This window comes from Embiotoca jacksoni, unplaced genomic scaffold, assembly GCF_022577435.1.
Source record: "Embiotoca jacksoni isolate LCO1_2020_lvr unplaced genomic scaffold, fEmbJac1.0.p SCAF_12, whole genome shotgun sequence".
Taxonomy (NCBI): Eukaryota; Metazoa; Chordata; class Actinopteri; family Embiotocidae; genus Embiotoca; species Embiotoca jacksoni.
Window position 1 is genome coordinate 6019554 of NW_027185252.1, and position 14910 is coordinate 6034463.

Genomic DNA, 14910 nt, shown 5'->3' on the forward strand with positions numbered 1-14910 from the left:
TCCTTGGGTCTGAATGAGAAACGAAACAACAAAAAACATCAATCTTAATTAAGAATGGAAAAAAAGTACCAAGAAAAGAAGGAAGGAAGGAAGGAGAGGAACAAGAAAAAAAGGGAATGAAGGTGGTAGGAGGAAAGAAGGAATGAAGGAAAGAAGAGGATGGACAAAGATGAGCAAAAAGAGAGAAGTACAAGAGAGGAGAAAAAGGAAGAAAAGGTGGGAAAAAAAAAACATGAAAGGAAGCAAATAAGGGACAAAATAAAGGAAGAAGGGTGAACAAAAGCAATGAGGAGGAGAGCAAGCAAGGAATGGATGATAGGAAAGAAGTGGAGAAGAGAAAAAGAAGGAAAGAATGAAGGAATGGAGATAGAAGAGAAAAAAGGGAGGTGAAAGAACAGAAAAGAAGCAATGAAGAAAGGAAAGAAGCAAGAAAGGATGAAAAGACATGCAAAGAAGGATAGAAAGTACGGAAAGATAAGAAGAAGAAAGTAAGTAAAAGAAAGAAAAGAAGACGGGATGGAAGAAAAGAAAGATGGAAGGAAGAAAGAAGAAGCAAAGAGGAAGAAAGAATGAATGGAATGAACAAAGATGAAGGAAAATAGAGAATGGAAGTGGGAGGAAGGAAGCAAGGATGGAAGCAAGGGAGGAGGTAGAGTAGCACGGATAGGGAAGGAAAGAATAAAGGAGTAAACACATGTGAGCAAAACGAGGGAAGGAAGGAGAGAAGAAAGAAAGGACTGAAGGATGGAAGGAAGGAAGAAAGGAAGCAAACTGATTCATTTTCACGCCGTCGCTTCTGTCCCGTGCAGGCTCGCTGTGCCGCGCGAGGGTCGTCAGTAAACTCGCGCAGGCTGCCGTCCACCCTCACCACATACACACCACATACACACCACGCCGCATTCTTCAACACAGTGAGGTTCAACGTGACCGGCGGTCCGTCCCGCGCCTGTAAAAACGCAGCGCTTCTCCGAGCCAATCGAGAGACAAGCACCCAGCGGGGCAACGCAGACGCCGAGTCCGCCAACAGACACCTGAGAGGTGACAAAACGCGCGCAGCACCGACCGCTGATACCAAGAGAGGACCATGGAGAGCGCCATCAACGGCTCGGACCCGGAGTACCGGAGCGAGCTCCCCTTGTTTAACAACAGCTTCTGTCGAAACTTCACCGACAACACGAGCTTCTCACTGGCGCCGTGCGAAGAGGACCGCGTCCGGACCGGCAGCCCGGACGACGACACCAACCCGGTTATCATAGCGATTGTTATCACCGCTCTCTACTCCATAGTGTGCGTGGTGGGGCTGGTTGGAAACGTGCTGGTCATGTATATCATCGTCAGGTAAGACAGAGAGAAAAACAAAAAAAATAATACCTCGCCAAAACACTGACATGAGTGGTGTTTTCAGCCTGACACATAATTAGGCCGTTTACACTTTATAAACAAACTAGTGTTCTTTTCTCTCGACTTCTAACCTGTTGCTGTATTGGACATGTTGGACGTAGAGGTGTGTGTTTAAGCGTGTGTGTTTTGTGTGCCCATGTGAATGCACTGTTGACAGCGCTTCCAGCACAGCTGCCGTTCGTGCGTAAAATAACTCCAACGGGGGGGGGGGGGGGGACAAATTGCTCCAGTGCGCAGAACGCATGCAGAGCGATGGGGCGCAGGGAAGAAAAGCTGCTGCACAAAAATACCTCTTTTCACTGTCAAACAAAAACAGCCAATATCTCTTCCATCTGCCTGTTTCCCCCACACCGTCCTGTACCAAAAGTGAAAAATCACGCTGATGCAGCCATTTTCCTCCCATGTGAGTGCTGAACAAAAACAATATGCACCACGAAGCTCGTTAGATGCAGCTGTCTTCATTTGCACAGTGGGTTCAGTGTTGTCATGCAAATTAGATGAGTCCATAAATGTTCTAAAATGCTGTTAAAACACACAACTGGCAGACAGCCGATAAGTGCTGGAAGTTGCTCTCAGGTGAGACGATTTGTGACTCTTCGGGCTGTAAAACAATAAAAAAAAAAAAAAAAAAAAAAAAAAAAAAAAATTTAAAAAAGGGACAAACTCTTCCAACATGTCCTCCATGGCTTCCTCCTACTAAATCTAGGCCAAATAAACGCCACTTAGTTCACATCTCATTAATTAGAATTTGAAACTTTTTCAAACAAATGTCACACTTTAAAGATCCCCATCACACAGGAAGCTTTTATCCTCTTTAATCACCTGTCACAAGGAGTAAAGGGTAATAATACATGATGAGTGGTAGATAGGCCAAAATGAGAAAATGTCAAGGCCACTTCCTCTTTGTACAGACGAGGTGAGACTTCTGATTTCTTTGTCCGTTCACACAGTAAATAAGCTTATGTCAACTTATTTGGGTGAGGCTTCTGGCAGGCAGAAATAACTCAGTAGAAATGTCTACTGAGTCTCACACAAGCTGGACATTTCCTGTTTTCACACACTAATGCAATAAACAAATCAAATTGATAATCATTGAGGGAATCGAGCAGAATCCACTTTCATGGCAAGCTGCAGTACATTTACATTAAAAAAAAATTTTTTTTTTTTTTTTAAATCATCCACTGTGTTAATTGCAGTATATCTGCTCAGTGAGGTGGATTAGATTGTGAGAAGCAGGGTTTTGCTGGTCTTTAATTAAACATGAATACCTGACATTTGTAATTAAATGCCCCCTAGCTGATGCTACGTCAGTCCAGATGAAGGTCCTTGACATTATAAAAGCCACTATTTTTGTGGAGAGGATTGAAAGGTGGAGCAGGAAAATAAGGGGCAAAACAAGTGCACTTGAAAAAGAGCTGGGCATGAGCGGAAGTGCTGAGGAGAGGAAGATTGATGGAGAAAGCTTGTGTGTGAGGAGCACAGCGATAAAGGTGAGGTCGGTCAGCCTTCATTCTTTCCACCAGGTGATTAACCACTTTATTGCTCTGATAGTCAGTAAGTAGTGGCGGAGCGGTGGCTCTGCTGGGCTGAACTCGTCAGGTGACAGGTGCTTCAGTAGCTTGGAAATTGCAATCCCACCCCTTTACAGGAGAGTTTCAGTGTGGGTGTCTATTATAGCGTGATTAGTTTGTTACACCTTCGCCTCTCCTCACTTGTCCACAGTTTTAGTGCAGATGAATGCTTACTTGCCAGACTGCACACATCAATCCACTTTCATGTCAATCTGAGTGCATCCTGAAATGCATCTGTTTCGGTAAAGAATCTACTGCATGCTGAATGCTTTCTAACCCAAATTACTTGCGGTAGATCTGCTCCCTGGTGCCTCCATAGCAACAAAATGAACAAAGAGACAGCATCTTTCCAAAAATAAGTGATGCACCAGTATTGTTTTAATGAGGAGATATATGCCTGCACCTGTCTGTGTTTAAGATGTACGAGTTGATGAACTGGCTCGCATTGTGTATTTTTAAGTGGTTTGTCAGCAAAGGACATGATAGATGGTGAAGGGCATTACTTGAACTTTTACCCTTGTCATCATTTATGTTTGAACACATTTAGGATGACCCTCCCATTCCTTTGCCTTCTGCCAACCGTAATGAAAGGGGTATCAGCACTGATCCTGACATAGAACCGGGAGTCGGTGCAGCTGTTTTTGTAACCAAGAAACGTTTTGTCAGAATTTTGTCTGTGAATTTTTCAGCTAAAGAGACTTCAAGAGATTTGCGAGGAAAGTTAAGGATTTGTCTCATTCCTCTGAAAAGCAAAATCCATCAGGGTCATCCGTCTCTTTGTCTTTCTCTCTGTCTCCTACCTGTCTCTTGGTCTTTCCTCTCCGTTGGCTGACTGAGAGTGAACTGTCATTTAGCCAATGACACACCGTGGATATTTACTGGTTAATGGAGATGCAGTCTTGAAGCCTCTCTCCTCCGTTTTATAGTCATGGCCTTGAACTCGGTGTGGCTCGATTAAATAGCGACAGCAGTTGGATGAGAGATGGTTTATCTCCCTTACAGTCGGGTAATGATGACCTCAAAGCCATAAAACATTTCTCTCTCTCTCTCTCTCTCTCTCTCTGCCCTTTTGATACCTCTCTTTGTGCCCCTCCGCAAAACTCTGCAAACATCCGCAAACTTCTTGTGAGCAAACAAACATGACCAGAGAACTGCACGTTCAATTGGAAAAATCAATCCCAGTTGAACAGAAACCGCAGGGCTCCACGAGCGATTCGCCATCAGTTCAGAGTACTTCCTGTTACCATGGAAACACTGGGAGGTGTTTGGAGCTTGATGACTGCGAAGGGACTCCACCACCTCCCCAAACCCCTGCCTTTCCCATCCTATTTCCCATCCTACTCTTACCCCTCCTTTGTACTGCATGTACCTGTGCAACACGCGTGATGTTGTATAATTCTGCAGCTTAAATTGTTTATGACTCTGCTCTCTGAAAGTCAAAGTAACTTCTAACCATCCCCGTTGTTCATATGAGAGTTTGAACCCAGTCACATGAAATTCGAAGTTACGACGACAATCTGGTTCAAAAGACTAATAGTTTAGATCCACGCTAATGCACATAAATAACTTTTAGTCACCTGGCAGCCAGGTTAATGCTCAGCAACGACCTCGACAGCATTTCTTAAAATAATTTCCAATGAATATTTTTTTCTTTTTTTCAGTGCAAGCGACAGGGCTAGAAAAATCCTCATTTCATGTATAACTTACTTGTAAAGTTCCTTTAAAGTTAATGTGACTTTTCAGTGGGTTAGACAATCAAGTGGGTGTCTTTTTAGTAGCAAATTTCCTCTTTATGTGTTATCATCCCCCAGGAGGCAAACACTGCAGGGGAGACGCACACTAAAACGACTGTAACTTTTGAAGATTAACACCTGATTGGTTTATTTCAGACAGACTGCAGAAGCCTCATATTAAACTTCGCAATGCATGATGGCACATTAGTACATTGGGATGATTTCTTAAATGAACAGGTGGAATAATTAAAGCAAACAATCAGCTTTTACTGTGACATGGGCCAGTCCGTTTTAAGATAGACCTGGAAAATGTGAGCCTCTCCTTTAAAACCTTATGCAGAACAAAGATTTTGCATTTTTGGAGTTAGTCGTGCTCTGTAATTTTCCACACTGGTGTTGTTGCCTTGACTTTGATGCCAGTTCCTGATCAATACCTATTTTGTGAGTGTAAGCCGGGTTGTTTTCTGTGGCAATTTACACGTTCCCTAAACTCTTTACATGCAAGTTACAGCAAAACACAACAATTTACAGATGTCATGTGTTCAAGTTCTCGCTAGATGCTACAATTTAACAATGTTCCCTAAACATCTCATGCTATTTGTAGAAGCGAACTGTCAGGATGCACACAGAGACGCCTTAAGTCACTGCAGCACAGACATATGGCCAAAAATCTATTTCAGTCAGTGCCATAAAAGTATCAGAGTTTGGGACCCAAAACTAGGAAGTACTGCAATTAAATGCTTAAAATTGTTTTACAGATGACAGTAATCAACTGCAATTAACAGGAGCTGGGTTGTGTGGGATAAAAGAGAATGACTTCTCCCTCATTAACACAAATTAGTCACTGGGTAGGCAATGCAAAAAAAAAAAAAAAAAAAAAAAAAAGTGTCCCCCAGCATCACTGACTTCCTCTCTTGAACTCCCCTCTCTGTGTGTGTAGGTCTTTGGCTGCCCATATAGCTTTCATGTGAATTCATGAACATCCTCATGCATTATAAATGTGAGTTCTGCTTATGTGGGCGTTCACACGTAGACAGTGATGGAGGCATCCAGGAGGAGAGTTCAGAATATGGAGTCTTTTTTTCCAGGCGTACGCAAAAGAAGGTAGACCGACTGAAACAAGAGCAGACGTTTGCGTATCAACTCCTCTCCGAGTTGCATGCAGCACACCTTACTGGGGGCACGTACAACTCTTACTTCCTCACAGCCGACATCTGAGACACGATGCTCTGACCTCACTTTTGTAACAGCTGCACAGCACGAGACATTCAGCCATTGTGTACCCTGGACTCGATCACCAGCGGACAGCTTGATAATTACCGCTCGCACGTCAATTTTATACGCCAATTACCGTGTTTGCTTTAAAGTACTGACAAGCCCACCTGGAATAAAATGCGACAAATGTAATCAGGGACTAAAGTCAGACCTCGGCAACAATAAAACCATCAGCTGCTAATGAAGATTCATTATTTGACTGGTGCGTTTACCCGAAGCTGCCTGACTTTCAGCGATCGTAATTATTATCAGTTTGGTAGTTTGACAGCACACTGTGAGACTCGGAGAAAAGGGAACTCTGCATGCTGCTCTTACCAAATTTGCGTATCTGCTCACAACGGGGTGGTACGGAGTGTAATGTCTTACTAAGGAGACAATTATGTGTAACGAGTGCAGAGAGCTAATTAGACTTGCCCTTCTTACGTGTGTGTGTCTGTGAGTAATGAGCCCCGTAACACCACTGGACACTGCTGGGGAATTAAAGTGCTGTCAGTCTGGTTTGAAAAGACAGGAAGACAACAAAGACAGACAGACAAAGACATTAAGGGAAAGTTTAACTAGGATGTGCCGACTAAAGGGACCTCAGGGGAAAAAAATAAATAAATAAAAAGGTAATTTTTGGAGGACTGTTGCTGTCATTGTTGCTGTACGAACTGAAAAAGGGTAGCACCAGTACAGACCAACGATTAACGACGAGATGGTTTGAAACTTGCAACAACTTCTGCAACATTCTGAAACCAGCGGTTTACACCAACGCATCCGAGATGAGTACTTTCGTTTCAACGGCCAAGCTTTTCAGGCTTTCCAGTAGCTGGATATAATTTAAAAACATTGATGCATATAGTGACAGTGAGTTACAACAGTTTGCTTTGTTGTTTTTTTTTTTGTGACGAAACAGCGAAAACATAAAAAAATTTTTATAAAATAAAGGAGAGGGTAGAAAATTTGGAGCCATTCACGGGTGTCTAAGCGGAGGTAGCTAATGCAAATCCATACCGTTTGGTCCATTTCTCTCATCTTTTTCTGGAGCCGTTTCGTCATTTCGAGAAGGTGGTGTCTCTTTTCTAATGAGCAGAAAAAACACAAACTATCATGCCTTACATTTTTAAAACTGTGAATGGACGACAAGTGACAACATCAGCCAGCCTTAGTCTGGCCACTGCTGCAACTTTACCCTGCAACGTTTTATCTCCCCACGGGCCTCTGGTCTGAACTGGGCTTTAGAAGGAGAGCAAAGAAATGATGATCAATTAAACACAAGACAGATTAAATCCTCTTTTTTTTTTTTTTAATCGCTGATTGATGGGAGCTCTTGGCTCTTTTATCCATCTGTCATTTCCAAAGTGACTCACTCACTCACCCAGATTGTGGTGCGGTGTCTTTCTGTCTTTTCTTCATCAAGGCTGACATTTCAAGTATCAGCAGCTTTTGTTCTTCTGTAGGTGTTTTCGTTCTTAATTATCAAAAGCGTGATTTTTTTTCACAAGAATACTTTATTGTCGTAAAGTCCCTAAGATGAGCAAACACAACATACGAAAAAGGTCAACCGATAACCTCATGCATAGAGAAATTCATTACAGTTTGACAGCCGCCAAACCTTTCCACTGCTGTGCGCAACAGTTGCACTTCCTGACATGGTTCGGGGGCACAAAGAGATCCTTTCGAAAAATGTCTTTTGCACATTAAAAACAGTGTTCCTAAGCAACAAACTGCAGATCTGGATTTGAACCTTGGTTGGTTCTCTATTTCCATTCGTCATATTTGCGGACATGGAAAACCATTAGGGAAATAAATCAGTGAAGTGGACAGAGATGGTCTAACCCACATACAGAACACATTGCAGTGGTTTGTTGAATACATGCAATGTGTTCGATTTGTCATTGCAATTTAGAGGTTTTTCGAAATGTTTTGCAAACTAAATTTGAGCTTCTCTTCAACTGGGCCAACTTTCAATTGAAGTAGTTTTCATTGCAAGATGGACAATTGAGTAATAAAATACTCATTTATAGGTGCACATTCTTTGAAAGTTTTTATTTTTTAACGTAAATCCTACGAATAGTTGTCAAAATATTAACATCTCATAGCAATTTGCATATCAACCACAATTTCAGCTTTCTTAATTGTCTATATTCCATGATTTTGACAGTTACATCCAAATCTCTCGTGACTGCTGTCACTTCCTACAGATTCTTTCATCCGTGGTTGAAATGAATGTGACAATCAGCTCTCAGGGACATGAAGCTTCTGCCCTCAAAGTCGGATGAAAATACGTGTGCTACTAAAACACACTGCTGAGTTTCTATCCCCACTAGGGTCCATCTTTGTGTGTTCATGGATATTGATCTCCTTCCATCGCTCTCAGTCCAGCCTAGACTGCCGGCCATTCCAATACAGAATGTCACCTCTCACCGTTGATGGAAGCTTTTATCACATTTTTCCATCACCGAGCACATGATTGGTCATGCAGAGGCGGGAGAGAGGAGGAAATATTCTCATCAACTTGGTGCGTGTTTGCTTTGGTAAGGCAACAATTTATGCGCTATACATCATAAAAAAGGGAAAGGCAGAATTAAACCTTCCGAAAGATTAAAAGCAACCTCATTGCTCGTTCTCGCCGTCCCTCTACTGGTTTCCCACTGCCTACACTGGCAAGGGAGGTATGTTAGATGTAGCCAGAAACACCAGCTGTGTGGGACTAAAACGAGGTACGAGTTTATTAACTAAGCTGGGAATGCATTTGAATTACTGATTTAAATGTTAACTGGGCTGGGCAGCATTTTAACACATTGAGAGAAATGTTTAAAAAAAACGCAGACAAACCTTTAGGCCATTACACACCGCGGGCCAGGAGGAATAAACCCCAAAATGCAAAACACTCACCTGCAAATATTTTCCATCAACCTATTCATACCGGAAGCAAAGCGAAATCATGTCAGATGTTCAAAAAAAGGTTTGAATAGATTCGCATCAGCTTCTCGTTTCCAAAAATGATGGTTTCAACATCATCCAGTTTGAAGATTTTGTCCTGCTCCTCCTCATTTGGTTTGTTAACCAAACCTGCTGTGACACTGTTTCCCGCTCACGACCAACTCTACTACCTCCAAAAGTAAAGTACATAAACTGCTAACTTTTTCGACAGGTAATATCCGCGCTCTTTGTGAAAGTACTCGTGACAACAAAAACGGTTCGAAAAAATATTTGGACGCCTGTAAATACCTTTAAAGGAAGGTTTTAGCTCATAGACAGCAATATTCAATTGAATCGGATAGAATGCAATACAGTGGGAAATAGACAGAAATGCCTTAATTGGGTTGTTTTTGTCCTTGAAAAATCATACCGAGCCTCTGCAAAGAGTATAAACAGGGTTTTTACTTGAGTGGGGTCTTGTGTGTTTGCATCACCTCGACCTTTAACCTGAGGAGCACATCTGTCACAACACTGTCCATCTGTCTCACTGAGCGGTAGTCTTGTGGATTTACAATCCCTTCTGTTTCTCTGGCAGTTTTGTGTGTGTGCATGTGTGTTTACACATCTGTTTCTCAGTGTGTATGTGAGTCACAGCAGATGCTCTGTGACAGCTCGGGAAATGTGTGTTGTCAAGACGAATACAGGCTCCTTCCGTCAATTTCAGAGACGACTGCTACGGTATACCGAGACACACATGCACAGAAAGCGTCTATGCAAACACACAATCCTCTGTACTTTTGATCAGTTAGGTTTATGAGTTTATTCAGCGGGTTTGTCTGTCTGCTCTCTGCGTTAATGTAATAACGCAAGTAAGTTAGCTTAAATAAAGGATTTAGGTCGAGACACTGCTGGTCAATTTGAGATATTGGGTTACTTTGTTTTGACAAGATCTCTTTCAGACTGGTGGAAATAAAACATTTAAAGTATACAGTTAGGTCTTTTTTGTAGTACATGTTGTGTAATTGGTTCTCCAGATTTCTTCTAAATTCACCAAAGTTCATTTTACAATACACATCTTTACAGGCCGTTTTTCCGGAGGCTCCAAGCTTTAAATCTTAATTGCAGTGGCACTTGCAAACTTTCTCGTTTTATGCACATTTATACCTTGAACGTTTTTCCGAGGGGTTTGTCTATATATCATCTTTGCCGGATTTCATTTTATTCGTAAAAACATGGCAAAATCTTTTCTATGGCTTTTTAAAGTATTTTCAGATTTATGGAGTGATAAAGAGGCATATTCATAATCCCCTCTGTGAAAACCATTGACTTTAATGTGTCAACAAGGATTTTGAACCTGGCTTCATCCAGGGTTCAGATTTCTACTTTGGAAATGTATGCAAATTAGCAAATATTTCATAAGACAATAAATATATTACACATTCAAATCTAACATTTCAGAAAACTTGCACTGCCTTGAATAATTGTCTTAATACAAGTAATGAGTTGAGGAAGTTTAATGATCATATCTATTACTTAAAATGTGTGCTTGTTGTGTCTTGCTTAATAAAGAGGAGTGAAGTTTCCATACTAATGTAAGATTAAAGCAACCGGTGCATCATGTTGTCACTTTTTGCTCCTAAAACACACTTTACATGTTACCTTAGTATTTTAGGCTGAGAGAATGATGCATAAGCTCCACACCCTCCTATTTTGGCTCCACTCCACCCAGCCCTAATCCACATATGGCTGGTGCTTGACATCACTGTCACTGTTTGCACACATGGCCCGCTGCTTTGTGCTCTCCTTTTTGATTGCTCTGCAGAAACAGACTGTGATGAAGTTATCAATCTTTAAATGACGCCTTTTTCCTCATTGTGACGCACTACAAATTTCCTCACCCATCGAGAGTTTCTATGACAACACAGTTTTTAAGGATAAAAAGGTGCATGTGTTTAATGAAGTGGTCAGATCAGACATGGTGCGGCATGGAAAACCCATGAATCTTTCTCTGCATGACTGTGTTGAATCCCACGTTTCTAAGACTGGATTCCAGACTGTGATGAGAGCCCATTATCAGCTACTCAACATTGTGCCTCGAGAACGCTTCCTGCCTGTTCCCAATTACTGTGTGCTTTTATTCCTTTCTTGGATTTTTGTTTCATTCAAGACTATTGACGACTGTCCAATTGTTGCACAGCAGTTAATTAAAAAAAAGAATAAAAGCATCCTCTTGACCCGCCTAAGCTTCTGCTAGAAGTTAAATATTAAGCCGCATACACACTGGTTGTACAGATGGAAAGGAAACCAGAAGAATTATCCTGCAGAAGAAATGTAAAAGTTCTTCGGATGATTTTTCTAATACTTTTTCTTACTTTGATCATATCTATCTTCCCTGTCAGTAACATCAGTGTGTTCCTGCCACCTGCATCATCTGACCTCCTGCACAACTGCTGCTCATTCCCTCATTACTGCTCTAGTATACACGTACCAACCTTTTCATGCCTGTCAGATGCCAGACCGTCTTGGTACTGATAGTTCTAGCGCTCTATCTTTTTTCTGACCTTTCTTGAACCTGATTTTTGCCCCTTGACTTTTGTTCTCCTTTTCCGTTTTGTCTGTAGCTGTCGATTGACCACCCGTCCCTGAAAGCTGTTTTAGTCAAGTAAAGAGCCGCTTTGACTTTTACCCATTTAAGTCTTGCTTTTGAGGTTTTTCTTAAATAGCATTACAGGGTGCCAGTAGCATCAATATTGGTATGAGAGACGACCTGTCTTGTACATAATAGTTAAAATCAATGTTGTTGGCTTGTGGACATGTTCAAGTAGACAATAATTCAACTAGACAATAATACAACTAGGCTGAAACACACAAATCGCTGTTGAAAAATTGTTTGGATTAGGTGTAACATGGCTTGACAAGGGAAAGATCATGGGTTGGGTTAAAATACGTTAAGGTTATAGAAACAACGTATTTTGGATTCAAATGACAATTGTAGTGTCTTTAAATATAACTAAATCTGTGTTGAAGTTAAAGGTCTTTTGAACCATTTATCCATACTGGTGTCAATATATCCTAAGATTTATACAAGCCAGGATTATTTTGGTTTGTCAGTTCCTAGTTAATAAACTGAAAGCTTTTTTTCTGGCTTTCAGTACTTGCTAGCCCTTCACATCAATCCTGGTCAGAGAAGTTAAGCCAATGCAGAAGGAGCTTGAAGTGCAATACTATTGATGGCCACTAGGTGCTGGCTGCAAAATTAAAAAAAAACAAAAACAAAAAAAAAAAAAAAAACAACTATGCACTTGTGGCGACCAACAGTGATTTCAGATGTGTTTATGGACTTTATTTCCCAGTGAGCCAAACATTGTTGCTTCACAGTCAGTTTGCCGCTTTACACACAAGTAATTTGAATACCGTGTTGCGTTAGCTCCGCCTACCCTCTCTGGTAGAACAACCACTGCCGGGTGAGAAGAAATGTGTCCGTCACTGTGCGCCGCTTGTGATTTTTCCCTGGAATGTCACCAGACACATGAGCCGTGTAATTCAGTAATACTGCAAAGACAAGAGCTTTCACCAGTGAGCCGTAGGCTCAATCACTATTGTGTTACGTCATTCAATGATAGATTGTGACTTAACAGGACAACAAGACATTATTTAAATGAAGATTTTCTAGATTATTACTTTAAGTGTGTATTGGGATCTGTCTCTACTGTAGCGAGGTTCCTGCTCTGCCTGTCTAATGATTTCCATTTACTGAAATGATTTCCAAGAGAGTATAAAAAAAAAAAAATAATAATAATAATAATTTCAGTTTACTGCAATTCAGCTTCAACCACAAGGGAAATATGGTTTGCAAACAGGGTTAACGCTAATAAAGCATTAATTATCCACTGCCACGTAAACAGAAAGGCAATTTATCTATTGCCTCTACCAGTTAAAGCCTGATATATATTTCAGTGTTTTCCGACACGAGGCTGCGACATGGAACAAATATATTTATACTGTATTATTTACATTTTCTCTCCTTTTCAATTCCATATCTAGTGCATCACTCTCAGGCTCTTCCATACCGCTCACTTAAGAGTGAGGGGATTTTTAACATCTACACATGCCTTGTGGTTGTTAAGATGAATAATTCAATGATAAAACACAGTATAGGTTTGGCAATCAAGAGTTGCAAGTTTTCTTTTTTTTAAAGCGTTCTATTACTTCACGTGCTACATAGAGCATAATTTACTTCATCTTTAATAAAATACCTTACAAGTCATTGCCACCTTTTTATAGCAGAATTAAATTAAACTTGAATAATCCTTTGTGGAGGCAAACTTTATGGAATACTGAAACTCTCAATCCCTGAAGTAACGTTAGCTCCAGAGACTTTGCAGTTTCACAAAGGACCACAGCTGTGACTCACATCAGATACTAATGACGACCCCATTAAATACACGCAAAACAAAAACAGAACAAATTTATTTTGTGCCGTCATGTGTTAACTCGAGGACGTGGCGGAAAAAAGACGCCTCGCACAACATTATTTAAGACGGCAAATGGAAGCTAGCGAAATAAGCGGCTCTAGCAGTGGGCCTTGTCGGGTCGACCCCGAAACATACAAAATACAGCATGTTGAAATGAACTGGAATGATCCTTTAATTAACTGATTCAGTCCAACAAATCCCGTCTGGTTACTTTCCAGATTTTCCAATGAACTATATCATGACACCGGATATACTCAATGGATTTCTTGGTAAACAGAATTTCTCCTGACACAAGACACATGCAGTAAAAGCATGGACAATTCTCAACATCCCATCACTGCTCGCCACAGAAACACATGCCCAGCAGTGAGCCATGCACACAGTTACACCCTGAGCATCCCCATCCATCACGCTCCTCACAGTGTGCATCGACAGTGTTACTGGTCGGAGCCGGAGGCATACAGCTGTGTGTTCACATGAGCAGCCTCTGTTTCTGCAGCCGGGACTTAATGGTTTATCTGAAGCCAGCAGCAGCTCATCAATCAAACACGAGGCTGCAAACACACTGGCCTGCTTCTGCGACTAATGATGAATTATGTTTTGGTTAAAAGCCATAAAATGTAATCAGTTTCTGTTCCAAACTGTTGACCACAAGTGTGTGGGTTTGATTTTGACATTTGTCGAAATATGGGGACAAGACTGTCAATTCACGACTGGCTTGCTCAAAATCAAAGCTAATACCGGTTCTCAGAGTGCAGCCTTAAATGTCTGCCAAGTTATTAGTCTCTTAATATCTGTTATCATTCCAAGATTATCAATTTGACACATCGATCACCAAAGCAGGCAACCAAAATTCTGAGGAAATGTTTACTTTAGAGCAAAGAACAGGGCATATAACCATAATTAATCTTTTTTCACTTGTAAATATTATAATACAATAAATAATTATTGTATTATAATTTTTTTCCTCATAGATTTAACACATTTTCAAAGGTTGGGGTGAGTTGAGGTTTATTTTTTGATCTATCAAGATGTAACCCTTCTGTGAATTATACAAGAGTGGAGGTGATATTGACTGTCTGATGTTGAAAACATTGAACAGCATCAGCTTGAAAAACACCAAATGTTCAACCAAAACTTCCAAACATAAATGCCAGGTGTCTGTTCTAGTTTGTAGATGACGCGGGTTTTCGCCAACAAAGAAATAAAAGGTTTCTCGTCGCTGCTGCATTAAAATTGAGATTTCTTTAATTGACACAGAAACATTAAAGCCTAAGAATGAATACAACAAACAGCAAGTTTAATGTTCCTATTTTGTCATGTTACGTTAATCGCGCCTGCTTTATGATTCTCGCTGGCCTGGTCACAGTTGTTGCCACAGTGAAACACGACACACACGCATGTGGCAACACAGTTAACAACTAATTTACATTCAGGACCATGTGAACGGCTCCACGCTGTGCACCATTTTCATGAACAGGGAACATGCTGTGAGGGCAGAATGCATTTTCAAGTGTTAACGTCAGTTACAGTCCATGTCAAAAGACA

General features: G+C 41.0%; 1 protein-coding gene across 1 annotated transcript in view; it reads left to right on the top strand.

Moving 5' to 3' along the window:
- The first annotated feature begins 545 nt into the window (after positions 1-545).
- The window catches only part of oprm1 (opioid receptor, mu 1), a 28798-nt gene continuing 14433 nt past the window's right edge, over positions 546-14910 (top strand). The window contains exon 1 of the mRNA XM_069144429.1: positions 546-1338. Coding sequence (XP_069000530.1) covers positions 1085-1338 — 254 coding nt within the window. The 5' untranslated portion in view covers positions 546-1084. The remainder of the gene's footprint in view (positions 1339-14910) is intronic.